The sequence below is a fragment of the Pongo abelii genome, chromosome 20 (assembly GCF_028885655.2).
Source record: "Pongo abelii isolate AG06213 chromosome 20, NHGRI_mPonAbe1-v2.0_pri, whole genome shotgun sequence".
Lineage (NCBI taxonomy): Eukaryota > Metazoa > Chordata > Mammalia > Primates > Hominidae > Pongo > Pongo abelii.
This window is the reverse complement of record NC_072005.2, coordinates 18155998-18173589: the sequence shown is the minus strand read 5'-3', so window position 1 is coordinate 18173589 and position 17592 is coordinate 18155998. Positions and strand designations below refer to the sequence as shown.

The 17592-nt window shown below is 54.7% G+C and overlaps 1 protein-coding gene across 1 annotated transcript; it reads right to left on the bottom strand.

The window, feature by feature from the left end:
- Positions 1 to 2537: 2537 nt before the first annotated feature.
- Positions 2538 to 14620, bottom strand: CCDC124 (coiled-coil domain containing 124). The gene is made up of 5 exons (XM_002828909.5): positions 14291 to 14620; positions 9960 to 10129; positions 3676 to 3865; positions 3148 to 3262; positions 2538 to 3015 (listed from the first exon to the last, which is right to left on the bottom strand). Exons 2-5 carry the CDS (start codon positions 10116 to 10118, stop codon positions 2808 to 2810), a joined length of 672 nt encoding a protein of 223 aa, XP_002828955.1. The 5' UTR covers positions 10119 to 10129; positions 14291 to 14620; the 3' UTR covers positions 2538 to 2807.
- Between the last annotated feature and the right edge of the window lie 2972 nt (positions 14621 to 17592).

Sequence of the window (17592 nt, the reverse complement as noted above, 5' to 3'; positions counted from 1 at the left end):
GCCTGTCTCCTCCCACGTGGGGGACTCTGCTCGTTGGTGCCCCCTGCAGGATGCCTTACCTTCCTCTCCTTTCCCTAACCCTCACCAAAGGTTTCTCCCAGATATCCCACATTTCCTACAGTCACTGTCTCAGGGTTGGTTCTTGGGGGACCTCCAAACTAAGCTAGTGCCCAACATATGTTGGTTAGTTTTTATGTTAACTTCAGCTGTACCCAGTTTATTTTTTAGAGACGGGGTCTCGCTCCGTCGCCCAGGCTGCAGTGCAGTGGCACAGTTATGGCTCACTGCAACCTCCTCACTGCAACCCCTAACTCAACCTCAAGGGATTCTCCCACCTCGGCCTCCGAAGAAGGTGGGACCACAGGCGCATGCCATCACGCCCTAATTTTAAACTTTTTCTATAGAGACAAAGTCTTGCTTTCTTGCCCAGGCTGGTCTCAAACTGTTGGATTCAAAAGATCCTTCCACTGTGGCCTCCCAAAGTCCTGAGATTATAGATAGGCGTGAGCCACGGTGCCTCACCTGTACCTAGTTATTCCTGGCACCTTTTACCCTCCATTGAACAGGAAGCGTTCAATGTGACTTCCAGACCTTTGCACGTGTGATTTCTTCGACTTTTCTGTCCCTTGTCTGTGTGGAGAGCTCCTATGCATCCTGAAAGTCCCGTCCTCCATGATACATTCTATCTCCCACCTCTGGGCAGAGCCTAGCCCCTTCCAGCCTGCCCAGCCCTCCAGCCCTGACTACACAGAGCTGAGGACCTCTGTGGGGACCTGCATGCACCTAAGCCTTGTGATCTGGGAGGACAGTGATTTTTTTTTTTTTTTTTTTGAGATGGAGTCTCGCTCTGTTGCCCAGGCTGGAGTGCAGTGGCTCACTGCAACCTCCACCTCCCAGGTTCAAGCGGTTCTCCTGCCTCAGCCTCCCGAGTAGCTGGGACTACAGGCACTTGCCGCCATGCCCGTCTAACTTTTTGTATTTTTAGTGGAGACAGGGTTTCACCATGTTTCCCAGGCTAGTGTCGAACTCCTGAGCTCAGGTGATCCGCCCTCCTTGGCCTCCCAAAATGCTGGGATTACAGGCATGAGCCACTGCGCCCGGCAGGATGGCGTTGTTGGTGGAGGGATCAAGCCTGCTGTGTTGGAGGCTTGAGAAGCCAAGAGTAAGGAGGCTGGAAGTACTGAACTGAGAGGGTAATGGGGAGTCAGGGGACAGCCCTGTGGGCATAAGAAGTGGGTATCACCTGGGCAAGAGCCATAGCAGTGGCCTGGTAAGGCCTTCAACCCTACCCTCTACCCTTGTGCCTCAGTCCCCCCAACTGTTATGGATGACCTTGGACAGCAGGGCTGTCCAAGGCCAGGCACACAGTGGGGCCTTGATGACCATTTCCTGCACCGGGGGCTGCTCCAACCTCTACCCAAGCCCACTGGGTAAGTGCTGCAGATGATCTGACCACTGCAACTTTTGTTGTTGTTGTTGCCAGTCTTGCTCTGTTGCCCAGGTTGGAGTGCAGTGCTGTGATCTTGACTCCCTGCAGCCTCTGCCTCCCAGGTTCAATCAATTCTTGTGCTTCAGCCTCCCCAGTAGCTGGGATTATAAGCATGTGTCACCACACCCAGCTAATTTTTGTATTTTTAGTAGAGATGGGGTTTTACCATGTTGGCCAGGCTTGTCTCGAACTCCTGACCTCAGGTGATCTGCCCACCTTGGACTCCCAAAGTGCTGGGATTACAGGAATGAGCCACCGCACCCGGCCCTGACCACTGCAACTTCTGGGGGCACCTCCATCCCCTGCCTGCCCTCATGAGTCCAAGCAATTTGCTCAGCGCACACAGCCCCACAGGCCCATCTCCCAGATGCCCTTCCTCTATTCTTCCGGGCTGGCTAAGTTCTAGGAAGCCAGAACTAGGTTCAAATCCCACTCCACCCTTCCCAGATGTGCAGTCTCCGACGGGACCCTTGCTCACACCCACTCCGATCCACCTGTTCACTGCAGCCTCCAGGCCTTTCCCGGCCCAGTGCCTTCCTCCTCCCTCTGCAATGAGATCTGACTCATCCCCCACTAAGGAAGAAATCCTCCACTGGGAAGCCTGCCCAGGATTCAGCACAGAAGGATTTGGCCCAGATGCCTCCCCTGTAGGAATAACAGCAGAGCACCCAGCATTTCCTGACCCCAAACACAGCATAGTACCCCCAATCAAGTCCTAGGGCCCACCCTGAACTGGAATCTCAGGAGGCAGACAGGCTCCAGCTCTTCTCTGGTTCTGCCCCTGAAGTGTGGCCAGCGCCTCCACCTCCACCTCTCTGAGCGTGTGCAGGGGACAGTGGAGCAGGTCCCTCACTGGACAAGCGGGACAGCCAAGGAGGGGTACTGGCAGGAGCCGATGAGGCACAGCTGGCAGCAGGAAGGAGCGCGCTGTTGGGGGCTCTTGTCTTTTCTAGCTATGATCCCAGTGCGGTTCACAGCAGGTCCCCAAAGCTGTTCCTTCTCCCCGCTCTCCGCCCGCCTCTCCCCACCCACTCACTTAGGCTTCAAGTGCCTCACCGCAGCCTTGCCGCCACCTTTATTGGGCACTCAGCCCTGAGGCTCTACACACACGCGCTGGGGGATGGGAGGGGATGGGGTGTCACTCGGGGCAGGGACCCTCTGGCGGGAGGACGGGTGGCTGGTGATAAGAGCATGGCCCCGGGGCCCGGCGCCTTGGCCCCCAGAACGCTCTGTGACCCTCGCAGCTGACTTGGCCTAAAGGCGTGCAGAGTCGTAACCTGGACCACCCGTGGGTGAACTGGCTCCCCAAGTTCTGGGCTCACTTGGGGGCATTGAAGGGCACGGCCCGCTGGTTCATGGGGTTGTCAGGAGAGCGGAGCCACTCCTTCTTGAGCAGCTGTTTCAGCTGCGACAGCCGCATGTTGGGGTTCTCTTGTTTGAGCCGCGGCAGCTGGGCTTCCTCAAAGGCTGTGAAGGCTGCCCGCATGCGTCTTTCTGGGTGCCGGTCGGCCGCCTCCTCCGCCACGCTGGAGGTGGACATGAGCGTCAGGGGACCTTGGGCTCAGCCTCGCCCCGAAAAGCCCGGCCCCGCCCCCCCGGTAGCCCCGCCCCCGAGGACCAGCTCCACCCCTGGGAAGCCCCAGGCCCCGCCCCGTTACCTGAGCACCGCAATGGCGTCCTCGATGGTGCGCGCCTCCACGCTGCCCTCCTCCAGCACGCGGCGGTTCACGTTCTCCTCCAGCGGCACCTCCAGATGGCTCTTGGCTTTCTCGGCTGGGCGGGTGGGTGGGTGACAGAGACAGAGAGAGATAAGCAAAGATGCACAGTTCCAAGGAGATGAGATAGAGACTGGCAAGAGAAGCTAGGGGCGGGAGGAAGGCGGGAGAGATGAGGGGGGATGGAATCGCGACTTGAGCTGATAAGCCCTCTTGGGACAGGTCCTACCCTCCCGGCGCCCAGTTCTCTGCCTTACTTTCCGGCAGCCCTGCAAACAAGAGGACCCCGGGGGGCACAAGCCCTGAGGTTGTCTGCTCACGGCCGGGCCTACCAGGAGGCGGCCTACCCACCCACCCTGCACCACGTGGAGCCCCGGCAGCTTCTCTAGGGGCCAGGAGGGGGCTAATGGACTCAAGGTCCAGCCTCTGCAGTGGGCAAAAGTGCAGCTCCAGAGCGGGATGCCCCCCGACCTGTGTCCGGGGCCTCCCTGAGCTGATGGTCTCGGCGCAGCGTGTCTTCGATCTGGGCCCGGGTGACCTTGCTGGACGTGGCCACCCGCGGCGCCTTGCCGCCCTTGAGCTTGGAGTCTTCCTCCTCCAGCAGGCGCTGCGTCTCCTTCTTACGTTCCAGCTGGTCGAGGCGCCGCTTCTCCTTCTCCTCCTGCGGGGGCCGCGTGCACGGTCAGGCAGAGGACCCCACACCCCCGCGCCACCCACTAGCCTGGGGTTCGAGTTTTCATCTCAGCCAACGAGGATTTAGGCTCTGTGCTGGGTGCAGGGGACATGCCAGGAACAAGATAGGTCCCGGTGCTGCCCTGGGCGGGGGATGTGAGGCCAACAGGGGAACCTTGGACAGGGCAGGTGGGTGGCTCTTGAAGGAGAAGTGACGCTCCTAGGTCCGAAGAGGGCCGGCCAATGGGGAGAGCTGGGGAACAGGAGCGTCCTTAGCAGCAGGGGTACCAGTGCAAAGGCGCCGAGGCAGGAGCCATTTGTTATAACAGGAACAGCTTGGAGGCTGGAGTGGGAGTGAAGCGGGAGGGGGAAGAGGTCGGGAGGGAGACGGCTGGGCCATGCGGAGCCTCTGGGGGCCAGGGAGGGGTTCGTGTTGGATTCTAAGAGCCGTGGGAGGCCTGGACCGGTTTCAGGCTAGGGCAGGGGCTCTGCCCTTATGAGTCGGGCAGCACTGTCCAGGTTTCCCTGCGGTGGGTCACTGAGGCTGAAACTGATTCCACATCGGCCGCCCAGGGAAGCCCTGATGCTGGCTGGATGAAGGACATCTGGGCTACGGGACTTGCCCTTGCCTTGGCCTGCACGGACCCCAGGGGGCCGAGCGAGCCCATGGTTTATATACAGTGCTGCTGGAGGCTCATGGCAGTACTCTGCCCGCTGCCTGGCACTCCCGCAGGGCCCTGGTCTCGGACACCCCTGCCTGCCCCCTCACTGCCTGAGACTCCACCATCTGACTCTCACACCTTCAGCCTTCCCAGGGACGATCCCCACACCTGCAGTGTCCCCCTGGGACACTACCACTGCATCTCCAGATAGATTTGACAGAAGGGAATGTCGCAGAATACGGGTGGACGCACCTAAGGACACTGCCAGGGCCTGACCCCCACCCCCACCTGCACAGCAGGAAAGTGGAGGGAGTGGTTAAAGTCAAGGCTGTTGGAGCACACAAACTGGGCTCCCATTGCTGTGCTGAGGAGCCTCAGTTTCCCCCTCGGTCAGAGGCAACATCCCGAGGCTCCCCGACCGATGCATGTCACACACACATTCTGCCTTAGACAGGGTACTTTTTTTTTTTTGTCTGAGACAAAGTCTCTCTCAGTCGCCCAGGCTGGAGTGCAGTGGTGCGATCTCGGCTCACTGCAACCTCTGCCTCCCGAGTTCAAGCAATTCTCCTGCCTCAGCCTCCCAAATAGCTGGGATTGCAGGTGCCCACCACCATGCCTGGCTAATCTTTTGTAATTTTAGTAGAGATGGGGTTTCACCATGTTGCCCAGGCTGGTCTCGAACTCCTGACCTCAAGTGATCTGCCTGCCTTGGCCTCCCAAAGTGCTGGAATTACAGGTGTGAGCCACTGTGCCTGGCCAATGCATGATGTTTGAAGTGAGGAGAGGTATCACTGGTGGGGGACTGACCAGGAGGGGTATGAGGGAAACTCACAGGGGCTGAGAATGTTCTAGAGAGCAGGGGTTGACAAACTATAGCCAACTAGCCAACTGCCTGCTTTGGTAAAGGTTTTTTGTGTTTTTTTCGTTCGTTTGTTTTTTTGAGACGGAGTCTTGCTCTGTTGCCCAGGCTGGAGTGCAATGGTGCCATCTCGGCTCACCACAAGCTCCTCCTCCCGGGTTCAAGCCATTCTCCTGCCTCAGCCTCCTGAGTAGCTGGGACTACAGGTGCCCGCCACCATGCCCGGCTAATTTTTTGTATTTTTAGTAGAGATGGGGTTTCACCGTGTTAGCCAGGATGGTCTCGATCTCCTGACCTTGTGACCCGCCCACCTCGGCCTCCCAAAGTGCTGGGATTACAGGAATGAGCCACCGTGCCCGGCCCTTTTTTTTTTTTTTTTTTTTTCGGCGGAATCTTGCACTGTTGCCCAGGCTGGACTGCAGTGGTGCAACCTCCGCCTCCCAGGTTCAATCGATTCTCCTGCCTCAGCCTCCGGAGTAGCTGGGATTACACACGCCTGCCACCACGCCCGGCTAATTTTTTGTATTTTTAGTAGAAATGGGGTTTCACTATGTTGGCCAGGCTGGTCTCGAACGCCTGACCTCGTAATCCACCTGCCTTGGCCTCCCAAAGTGTTGGGATTACAGGTGTGAGCCACCATGCCCGGCCCCTGTGGTAAAGTTTAATGGGCACGCAGCCACACCTATTTGCTAACCTACTGTCAGTGGTAGCCTTCGTGCTCAATGATAGGGTCTAGTGGCTTGCTGTCTGGCCCCTAAGTGAAGTCTAAGCTATTCACCACCTGGCCCCAATTGCCTGTCCAACCTGCTCCATACCTTGTCCCGGATGCATGCAATACAGGTGTGCTCAGAGGTACGTGCTTTCTGACCCACACTCCTAGGACAGGCACGCTTCGCTGTCCCTTAATCAAACCTCTTAACAGGCCAGAGGCGGTGGCTCACGCATGTAATTCCAGCACTTTGGGAGGCCGAGGTGGGCGGATCACTTGAGGTAAGGAGTTGGAGACCAGCCTGGCCAACATGGTGAAACCCCATCTCTACTAAAAATACAAAAATTATCCAGGCGTGGTGCCATGCCTGTAATCCCAGCTACTTGGGAGGCTGAAGCAAAAGAATCGCTTGGACCTAGGAGGCGGAGGTTGCAGTGAACTGAGATCACGCCACTGTACTCCAGCCTGGGCGACAGAGAGAGACTCTCTTAAAAAAAAAAACAAGGCCAGGTACAGTGGCTCACACCTGTAATCCCAGCACTTTGGGAGGCCGAGGTGGACAGATCACTTGGAGCCAGGGGTTTTAGACCAGCCTGACCAACATGGTGAAACCCCATCTCTACTAAAAATGCAAAAATTAGCCTGGCATGGTGGCACACACCTGTAATCCCAGCTACTTGGGAGGCTGAGGCAGGAGAGTTGTTTGAACCTGGGAGGCAGAGGTTGCAGTGAGCCGAGGTCGCGCCACTGCACTCCAGCCTCTGTGACAGAGTGAAACTCTGCCTCAAAAAAAAAAAAAAAAAAAAGCCTCTTAACAAACGAGAAGGTGCCAGTCTGGCTCCAGCTCTTCCTCATAGCCACATGATCTGGGCTTTCTGCCTTCTCTGCCTCAATTTCCTCATCCAGAGGATGGGGCCAACCCCAGTGGCCAAGATGCAGGCCACAGGGAGGACTAGTCCAATGATCCTGACACTATGGGCGGAAAGGTCTCTGAATTCTGTCTGGATACTGGATCTTTTTGTTTTTTATTTTATTTTATTTTTTTGAGACTGACTCTTGCTTTGTCGCCCAGACTGGAGTACGGTGGCGCAATCCCGGCTCACTGCAACCTCCACCTCCCAGGTAAAAGTGATTCTTGTGCTTCAGCCTCCCGAGTTGCTGGGACTACAGGTGCGCACCACCACGCCCAGCTAATTTTTTTATTTTTAGTAGAGATGGGGTTTCACCATGTTGGCCAGGATGGTCTCGAACTCCTGACCTCAGGTGATCCGCCTGCCTCGGCCTCCCAAAGTCCTGGGATGACAGGCGTGAGCCACCGCACCCGGATGGATACTGGATCTTTGACAAACATTGTTTTTCCTTTTGAGTTTTCAACTTTCCTATAGTGTCAAAATTTTGATGACCCCCCAACCCCCAAACTATAAATATCTCCATGGACCCAGTGCAGCAGGGTGGGTAGGGGTGCGGCTGGAAGAAAGCTAGGGACATTGAATGTGTGCTAAAAACAAGGCAGGATCTACCCCTTCACAGAAAGACAATGGGAGGCCAGGCGCAGTGGCTCATGCCTGTAATCCCAGCACTTTGGGAGGCTGAGGGGGGAGGATTGCTTGAGCCCAGGAGTTTGAGACCAACTTGGGCAACACAGTGAGATGACCCCCACCCCCTACACAAAATACAAACAATAGCTGGCCGTGGTGGTGCACGCCTATAGTCCCAGCTACTTGGGAGGCTGAGGCAGGAGACTTGCTTGAGTTCAGGAGGTCAAGACTGCACTGAGCTGTGATCATGCCACTGCACTCCAGTCTGGGCGACAGAGCAAGACCGTCTTTAAAAAAAAAAAAAAAAAAAAAGATGATGGGTAAAACAGGTGGAAATGTCCAGATTCCTCCCAAGAACTGGGCATGTTGTCAGGATAGCAGCCCCTAAGCTGGGGGGTTGCCTAGAGGGCGGGTGTCTCAGCTAACCAGGGTGTGGAAACTAGGAGCTGTGGCTAGCATGGGTCACTGGCGCCACCTAGTGGGCCAAGCAGGTCAGCATCAGCCCTAAACCACAACCCAGACACCAATGAAGCACGGGGCTTGGCCCTGGGCTTTTTGATCCATCTTGAGTCACAGTCTCATTCTGTTACGCAGGCTGGAGTACAGTAGCACGATCATAGTTTACTGCAGCCCTGAACTCCCAGGCTCAAGTGATCCTCTCACCTCAGCCTCCAAAGTAGCTGGGACCACAGGCACACACTACCATGCATGGCTAATTTTTACATGTTTTGTGGAGATGGGGTCTTGCTATGTTGCCCAGTCTGACCTCGAGCTCCTGGCCTCAAGCAATCCTCTCACCTCAGCCTCCCAAAGTACTGAGATTACAGGCATGAGCTACCACACCAAACCACGGCTTTTAAAAAATAAACACCTGGGCCAGGCACATTGGCTCATGACTGTGATCTCAGCACTTTGGGAGGCCAAGGCAGGCGGATCACCTGAGGTTGGGAGATCGAGACCAGCCTGACCAACCTGGAGAAACCCCATCTCTACTAAAAATGCAAAATTAGCTGGGCATGGTGGCACATGCCCGTAATTCCAGCTACTCAGGAGGCTGAGGCAGGATAATCACTTGAACCCGGGAGGCAAAGGTTGCGGTGAGCTGAGATCGCGCCATTGCACTCCAGCCTGGGCAACAGAGGGAGACTCCGTCTCAACAACAACAAAAATAAAATAAACACCTAGAAGAACCTGTGGACCTGGGTCAACAGGTTGGAAATGGGGGCCTGATCACAGCGTTTCTCAGCCTCAGCACGGCTGACATCTGGGGCTGGCTCATTCTTTGCTGTGGGGGCGTCCTGTGCATTCTAGGGTGTCAGCATCTCTGGTCTCCACCTTCTAGATGCCAGCAACACCCCCTCTCCCCGAGTTATGACAACCAAACACATCTCCAGGTGTTGCCAAGCGTCCTCAGGGGCAGAGTAGCTCCACGGTGAGAATGACCATCTAGCCTAATCCTGACATTACTCAAAGGAGAGAAACGTCCACAGAGAGCAATGACAGCCTCACTGTCCACAAACAAGCAAGACCGTGCCACCCCAGGGCCTTTCCACACACCATTTCCTCTGCCTCCCTCCCCTCTGCCATCTCCAGTGCCTCCTGGCATTTTGCTTTTTGTTTTCTGAGATAGTGTCTCACTCTGTTGCCCAGGCTGGAGTGCAACAGCACGATCTCAGCTCATTGCAACCTCCGCCTCCCGGGTTCAAGAAATTCTCCTGCCTCAGCCTCCCGAGTAGCTGGGATTACAGGAGCCTGCCACCACGCCTGGCTAATTTTTGTATTTTGAGTAGAGTCAGGGTTTCACCATTTTGGCCAGGCTGGTCTTGAACTCCTGACCTCAGGTGATACGCCCACCTTAGCCTCCCAAAGTGCTGGGATTACAGGTATAAGGCACTGCGCCCGGCCTCTTTTTTTTTTGAGATGGAATCTCACTCTCTTGACCATGCTGGAGTGCAGCGGGGAGACCTCGGCTCACTGCAACCTGCACCTCCCAGTTCAAGCAATTCTCCTGCTTCAGCCTCCAGAGTAGCTGGGACTATAAGTGTGCACCACCACGCAGTTAATTTTTGTATCTTTAGTAGAGACGGGGTTTCACCATGTTGGCCAGGCTGGTCTTGAACTCCTGACCTCAGGTGATCTGCCTGCCTCGGCCTCCCAAAGTACTGGGATGACAGGCGTGAGCCACAGCGCCTGGTCTCTCCTGGCCTTTCAGACCAAAGCTTAGAGGGGCCTCTTGCTATTCACCCACATTGACATAAGGACCACTGGCCTTGGCCACAGGGCACGTGGGCCGTGGGGACTCGGAGTGCACGCACCTTGCGCTGCTCCTTCCTCATGACGTGTTTGTCGTCGTCCTTCCAGTAGGCATCCTCCAGCTCCTTCTGCTTCTTGGCATCAGCGGCCGCCTTGGCCTCTGCCCTCCGTGCCCGGGCCGCTGCCGACTTGGTGTTCTCACCCTGGAACTTCTTGGGCATCCCTCAGCAGGCTGCGGGAAGAGGATGGGGACAGGGGAGCAGGGGCCGGTGGGGACATCGGCACTCAGCACCCCCAGACTCACACCTGGGCAGCCAGGACCCTCTTGGGGCCTCCGTGGCCTTCTCTGTATAAAACAAGGGCTTTGGAGTTAGCGCTCTCCTTGTAAAAGTTTATTAAGGCAAAATTCACATCATGACACCAAATGAGCTCATTTAGGCCAGGTCTGGTGGCTCACACCCGTAATCCCAGCACTTTGGGAGGCCGAGGCGGGCGGATCACTTACGGTCAGGAGTTCTAGACTAGCCTGGCCAACACGGCAAAACCCCATCTCCACTAAAAACGCAAAAACTAGCTGGGCATGGTGGTGTGCACCTGTATTCCCAGCCAGTCAGGAGGCTGAGGCAGGAGAATCGCTTGAACCCGGGAGGTGGAGGTTGAAGTGAGCCAAGATCGTGCCACTGCACTCCAGCCTGGGCGACAGAGTGACTCTGACTCTGTCTCAATGAAAGGAAAAAGAATCAATTTAAAGGTGTACAATTCCGGCCAGGCATGGTAGCTCACGCCTGTAATCCTAGCACTTTGGGAGGCCAAGGTGGGCAGATCACCTGAGGTCAGGAGTTCAAAACCAGCCTGGTCAACATGGTGAAACCCTGTGTCAACTAAAAATAAATAAAAATTGCTGGGTGTGTTGGCGGACGCCTTTAATCCCAGCTACTCGGGAGGCTGAGGCAGGAAAGCCACTGGAACCTGGGAGGCAGAGGTTGCAGTGAGCCGAGATTGTGCAACTGCACTCCAGCCTGGGCGGCAGAGTGAGACTCCCTCTCAAAAAAAAAAAAAAAAAACTGGGTGTGGTGGCGCATGCCTATAATCCCAGCTACTCAGGAGGCTGAGGCAGGAGAATCACTTGGACCCGGGAAGCGGAGGTTGCAATGAGCTGAGATCACACCACTGCACACCAGCCTAGGTGACAGAGCGAGACTCCATCTCAAAAGAAAAAAAGGTGTACAATTCAGTGTTTAAGTATATTCACAGCGTTGTGCAAATACCACCTCTGTCTAGTTCTAGAACACTTGCACCCCGCCAAAAGCGGCCACATCACCATCAGCAGTCTCTCCCTATTCCTCTTCCCCTAGCCCCTGGTAACCACCAATCTGCTTTGTGCCTCTATGGCTTTCCCTGTTCTGGATATTTCAGTCCATATCAATGGAATCACAGGCCAGGTGCGATCGCTCACGTTTGTAATCCCCGTGCTTTGGGAGGCTGAGGCAGGAGGACTGCTTGAGGCCAGAAGTTCAAGACCAGCCTGGGCAACATAGCAAGAGTCCATCTCTACAAAATAAAAAATAATTAGGCACAGTGGCTTGTGCCTGTAGTTCCAGCTACTTAGGAGGCTGAGGTGGAAGGATCGCCTGAGCGTAGGAGGTTGAGGCCACAGTGAGCTATGATTGTGCCACTGCACTCCAGCCTGGGCAACAGAACAAGACCCTGTCTCTTAAAAGAAAAAAGAAAACAACAAGGAAACAAGGCACCAATACGTACATGATACAATGTGGTTGAACCTCAACAACACAATACTGAGTGAAAGAAGCCAGACACAAAAGGCCACACAGTGTGAGAGTACATTTATTTATTTATTTTGGAGACAGGGTCTCACTCTGTCGCCCAGGCTGGAGTGTAGTGGCGAAATCTCGGCTTTACTGCAGCCTTGACCTCCTGGGCTCAAGCGATCCTCCCACCTGAGCCTCCTAAGTAGCTGGGACTATAGGTGCAGGCCACCATGCCTAGCTTTTTTTTTTTTTTTTAAGGCAGGGTCTGACTATGTTGCCCAGGCTGGCCTTGAACTCCTGGGCTCAAGTGATCCTCCCGCCTCAGCCTTCCAAAGTGCTGGGATTACAGGCCTGAGCCACTGCCCCTGGCCCTTCTTTCCTTTTTATGGCTGAATATTCCTCCACTGCATGGATACGCCACATTTTGTTTATCCATTTGTCCACAGCTAGACATTTGGGCTGTTTCCACATTGGGGCTTTGTTTTGAGACGGAGTTTCGCTCTTTCACCCAGTCTGGAATGCAGTGGCACAATCTCCGCTCACTGCAACCTCCACCCACCCGGTTCAAGCAATTCTCCTGCTTCAGCCTCCCAAGCAGCTGGGATTACAGGCACCCGCCACCACGCCCGGCTAATTTTTGTATTTTTATAGAGATGGGGTTTCACCATGTTGGACAGGCTGGTCTCGAACTCCTGATCTCAGGTGATCCACCCACCTTGGCCTCCCAAAGTGCTGGGATTACAGTCGTGAGCCACCACACCTGGCCCCATTAGGTCTCTTACAAGTCATGCTTCTGTGACCATGTGGCGGTCTGTGTGGGGCCCCTCCCCTGTCTACCACCTGGGAGGCTTCAGTCCCTAAATTTCCTAGAGCTCGGTGAACAATAAAGCCACTATAAATTGCTCCTGATGGCTTGGGGCCTGCATCGCTGGGAGATGTTATAATAATCCTAAAGCTGCGGGCCCCTGGGCACCTGGTCCCTACCTGGTGTGAGGCCCACGTGGGAAGCCAGGAAATGACAAGGCACACACAAATGGTAGGCGCCACCATTTACCAAATGTCTAGCCCTTGGCGAAGTGCTTTACAAGGACCAAATCAATGAAATGTCCCCAAAACAAATGTGCAGACTGTCATTTATCCCCATTCTAAGGAGGGGAAGCCGAGGTCTCTGGCCAGGTCACACAGGGCTGAGCCTGGAGCCTTATCTCAAAAGCCTGTTTTCAGGTGAAGGGGGGGAAGGCTACCATCTGAGAAATTAACAGCACTCCACCAGGGTGCTAACTGAGGATGCCAGCGCTGTGCCATCTAGGGCATGAGACTTCAGCACTCTTCTTATTTTATTTTCAGATGGAGTCTTGCTCTTTCACTCAGGCTGAAGTGCAGTGGCATGATCTCAGCTCACTGCAACCTCCGCCTCCCGGGTTCAAGTGATTCTCCCACCTCAGCCTCCCCTGTAGCAGGGACTACAGGCATGTGCCACCATGCCTATCTGATTTTTGTATTTTTAGTAGAGACGGGGTTTCACTATGTTGGCCAGGCTGGTCTCAAACTCTTGACCTCAAGTGATCCGCTTGCCTCGGCCTCTCAAAGTGCCTGGATTACAGGCGTGAGCCACAGTGCCTGGCAATTTCTGCTGTTTAAGCCACCCAGTCTGTGGCATTAGTTATGACAGCCCAAGGTGGAAATACAGACACTTTTCTCTGTGTGGTAAACACTCACTCACTTGCACACACGTCATTCAACAAATATGTACTGGGCACCTAATACATGTGCGATGCTGGGGAAAGAGGTGGCACAAATGAGCTTCCTGCCTGCATGGGACTCCCAGAGAAGAGCCAATACATGCAATCAGAGTCCTAATAAGGACACGCAGGGCGCTGGGAAAGCCCGGAGAGGGCTTCTGACCCAGCCTGGGTCAAAGGGCTTCCTAAAGGAGACATCTAAGGAAAAGTCTGAATGAGTGGGGGAGAGCGCAGCCTGCACGCGGGATGCAGGAGGTAGGCTGGAAAAGGGGACGATTTGTATTCCAGGGAGATGGGAAGGTGTGGAGGGCGTTAGAGCCGGGAGGCCCAATCTATGGGTCACACAAGCCCTCTAGGGTTAGTAAGGAGGTGGACTCCCCAGATGGCAGGAGCTGGGAGCCCAGGCGGGACCCAGGGAGTGGCTCAGGCTGGGCGAGGGGCACACTTAGAAGCGAATCAAGACCCACGGGGATTAAGACCCCACGGATGTGAAGGTAAAATAACAGAATACAAAATTCAACAATGCCTCCTCCAAGCAGCCCTCCCGGCTATCCCTTTTGAGGTCCCCCACCACTAATCCCCCTACAAGAGGCCGGAGGCGTCCGCACCCAACTCTGTCCCTCTCGAGACCAGAAGCTGCCCTGGGGCAGTCCGGGGCCAGGTGGCCTCGAACACTATGCTGTTGCGTCGGGCTTCAATCGTCTAGTCTGGAAATGGGCATCACCCCCAACTAGGTGCGGTTCAGACTGGACGCCGGAAGTGCTCCCGCCTCCCAGCACCCCTCCTCCAGCCTTCCCAGGGGATGGTCCCAGGCCAAGCAGCCCCCGCCCCGCGCCTCTGCTCCCCGAACCCGGGTTCCGCCCGCGCCGCAGACGCTCCTACCTTCTTACCCCAGCGCCGGCCCGGTCGCGCCTCCGTGACGTCATCACGGGGCCTGCGCGCTGAGCTCCTGGCGGCGCGCACTCATTGCGCCTCGGTACCGCCGCCATTTTGGTAAAGAAAAAGATGGCTGGGCCTCGGACCCAAGCCAGGGTAGTCGGCCACTTCTTTGTCTCTTCAAAAAGAGGACACTTAATACGCCCTCATTCCCTACGCTCATTTAATATATTGATGAACCAAGAGGGGCGGGCAGAGGCGAAAATCTAGAACACTGCCTTTACCAAGATGGCCGATGCCCGGATGAAAGATGGCAGCTGCGACTACACACGTGGTCGGGCGGCTTCAGCCTGGAGCGGCCCGGCCGCTAGAGCGCGCCCGCGGTCCATGAGGGGAGGTGGACCCAGCAGAGCCCTGAGGAAGCCTCTCTGTAGCTCTTCGCAATCCCTTAGCGCTTTAAAAGTGCCTTCCTAGTCCTGAGTCTCTGCGTCCCACTGGTGACGCTGGGGCGGGGCTAGGAGAGGGGAGATAAATGGGGCAGAGAAATTAACACACACCGCGCAGTCCAGGTAGGGAAACCAAGGCTCAGAGAGACCAGGAATTGAGTTTGGCCAAAATGTAACCGCGAGTAGGCTCATAACCGCGAGTAGGCTCAAATTCCGTCTCTTGCTCCTGCCAGTGCCTCTTCCTGGATTGCTGACCTGCTCCCCACTTCTGCAGTATTATTTATCAATTTTATTTAGAAATTAGGTTCGAGGCGCCAATTTGTCTTAGGCACTATACTTTAGATTTTCTGCATTTACTACTTCTCAGTGTCCTCAACAGTAAAAATGGCAGTATTAGGGGTCTAAGGTCACACTGGTCCTGACTGTGGAGAGGGAAAAGCAAATGCTTTGGGGGCAGTTCAGGTAGGAGTAGTTGACCACAGAGTCCATTCCCTAAAAGGCATCCCCCCAGCGACCTTGCTGGGACCTAAATCCCAGTGCGCGATGCACCTCCCCTGGTCTAACGCCTCCCCCGGGTTCCCATTGTCCCACAAGACTCCTCCCACCTCCCACCCCATCTCCCTTGCCTTCCCTCATCCTCCCGTTAGCTCTTTGCTCAGGTCGCACCAGCCCCCTTCTTACAAATTGCCAGGCGCAGTCTTGCCTCAGGGAGTTCCCCCAGGAATTTCCCAGGTTTTTCCGTGGCCAATTCCTTCCTTTCCTTCAGGCATGAGACAGAAAGGTCTCTGGTTGCAGGGGGCTTAAAGTCAGAAAATCACATGAAAGATTATTATCCTGGCTGGTCGCAGTGGCTCATGCCTGTGATCCCAACCCTTTGGAAGGCTAAGGTGGGAGGATCGCTTGAGGCCAGGTGTTTGAGTAGCCTGGGCAACATTATGAGACCCCATCTCTACAGAAAATAAAAACATTAGCTGAGCATGGTGGCATGCTCATCCTCCCATTCAAGAGACTCACTTGAGCCCAGAAATTGGAGGGTGCAGTGAGCTATGATAGCGCCACTGCACTCCAGCCAGCCTGGGCGAAGGAGCCTGTCTCTTAAAAAATACTAATAAAGGCCAGGCATGGTGGCTCACACCTGTAATCCTAGCACTTTGGGAGGCCAAGCCAGGCAGATCACCTGAGGTCTGGAGTTTGAGACCGCTGTGACCAACATGGCGAAACCCTGTTTCTACTAAAAACACAAAAATTAGTTGGGCGTGGTGGCGCATGCCTGTTATCCCAGCTACTTGGGAGGCTGAGGCAGGAGAATCACTTGACCCCAGGAGGCAGAGAATGCAATGAGCCGAGATCGTGCCATTGCACTCCCGCCTGGGCTACAGAGCATAACTCCATCTCTAAATAAATAAATAAATAAATAATAATAAAGGCCAGGTGTGGTGGCTCATGCCTGTAATCCCAGCACTTCAGGAGACTGAGGCGGGCAGATCACTTGAGGTCAGGAGTTCAAGACCAGCCTGTATACCATGGTGAAACCCCATCTAAAAATTACCGAGGCGTGGTGGCATGCGCCTGTAATCCCAGCTACTTGGGAGGCTGAGGCAGGAGAATCGCTTTAACCTGGGAGGCGGAGGTTGCAGTGAGCTGAGATCACACCACTCACTGCAGCCTGGGTGACCGAGTAAGACTCTGTCTCAAAAGTAATAATAATAATAATAATAAAATAATGCTCCTAATTGTGACTAAAAGATGTGCCTGGGGTTGAAATAGGGTTGTGGAGGCCCACAGCCTGGGTGATCAAAGAGAGCTTCTCAGAGGTGGTGGCATTTAAGCAGAGCTCTGAAGCTTGAGAAGGAAAAAGCTGAGTGAAAAAGAGAGGGAAAGGTCTTCTGGGCAGAGGGAACAGCATATGCAAAGGTAAGGAGGTGAATATAAAGTGAGGAATAAAAAAGTAGCCCTGGACCACAGTCAGCTAGCAGTTGGCCTGGCAGTCACAGCTAAGCTGTGGAGTTTTTTGATTCACCAAACCAATTTCACGGAATGTCCACATCAGACAGGGACACTCAGACCAGTGACACTTGGCCATAGAAAAACAAAACCCTTCCGTAATCGAGTCTTAGCACAGGAGAATACAAGAGCATTGTCCAAACCACAAAAATGGCCAAACCTCCCTATCTCCTGGCCAAAGGGTGTGACTGCTAGTTTTCGCCAATTCCCAGCAGGTTCCCCTGCCTTCTAGGTAAAAAGATTATTAAAGGCCGGGCGCGGTGGCTCACGCCTGTAATCCCAGCACTTTGGGAGGCCGAGGCAGGCAGATCACGAAGTCGGGAGATTGAGACCATCGTGGCTAACATAGTAAAACCCCATTTCTACTAAAAATACAAAAAATTAGCCGGGTGTGGTGGCGGGCACCTGTAGTCCCAGCTACTCAGGAGGCTGAGGCAGGAGAATGGCGTGAACCCGGGAGGCGGAGCTTGCGGTGAGCGGAGATCACGCCACTGTACTCCAGCCTGGGGGACAGAGCAAGACTCCATCTCAAAAAAAAACAAAAAACAAAAACAAAAAACAAAAGATGATGAAAATACTTAGAGAATTGTCCCCACTAGCTGTTTGCATGCAATCCAGGGCAGAATCTCACTCCCTTGAACTCAGATCACCCCACAGTTGCCCTAGTTCCATAACACCCTCCTTCTCACTGTCTCTTTCTGAGATAAACAGAACCCCTTCTGCTGTTTCTTCCTTCAATGCATTAATCCATAAACCCAGCTGGGTTTCACTGCAGCTGTTTTTCTGGTGGTATTTGACATCAACAGGACTGGACGTCCTACTGAGATTGGGCTGAGACCCTCTCTGCTACCAATCAGT

What these genes read in the sequence shown, in the direction of transcription:
- CCDC124 (XM_002828909.5), bottom strand. Translation starts at nt 10,118, where the DNA reads ATGCCCAAGAAGTTCCAGGGTGAGAACACCAAGTCGGCAGCGGCCCGG. An exon ending in CAGGGAGGCCCCGGACACAG is followed by an intron (nt 3,263 to 3,675) that starts GTCGGGGGGCAT and finishes CCACCCGCCCAG; the next exon opens with CCGAGAAAGCCAAGAGCCAT. An exon ending in GACGCCATTGCGGTGCTCAG is followed by an intron (nt 3,016 to 3,147) that starts GTAACGGGGCGG and finishes GTCCACCTCCAG; the next exon opens with CGTGGCGGAGGAGGCGGCCG.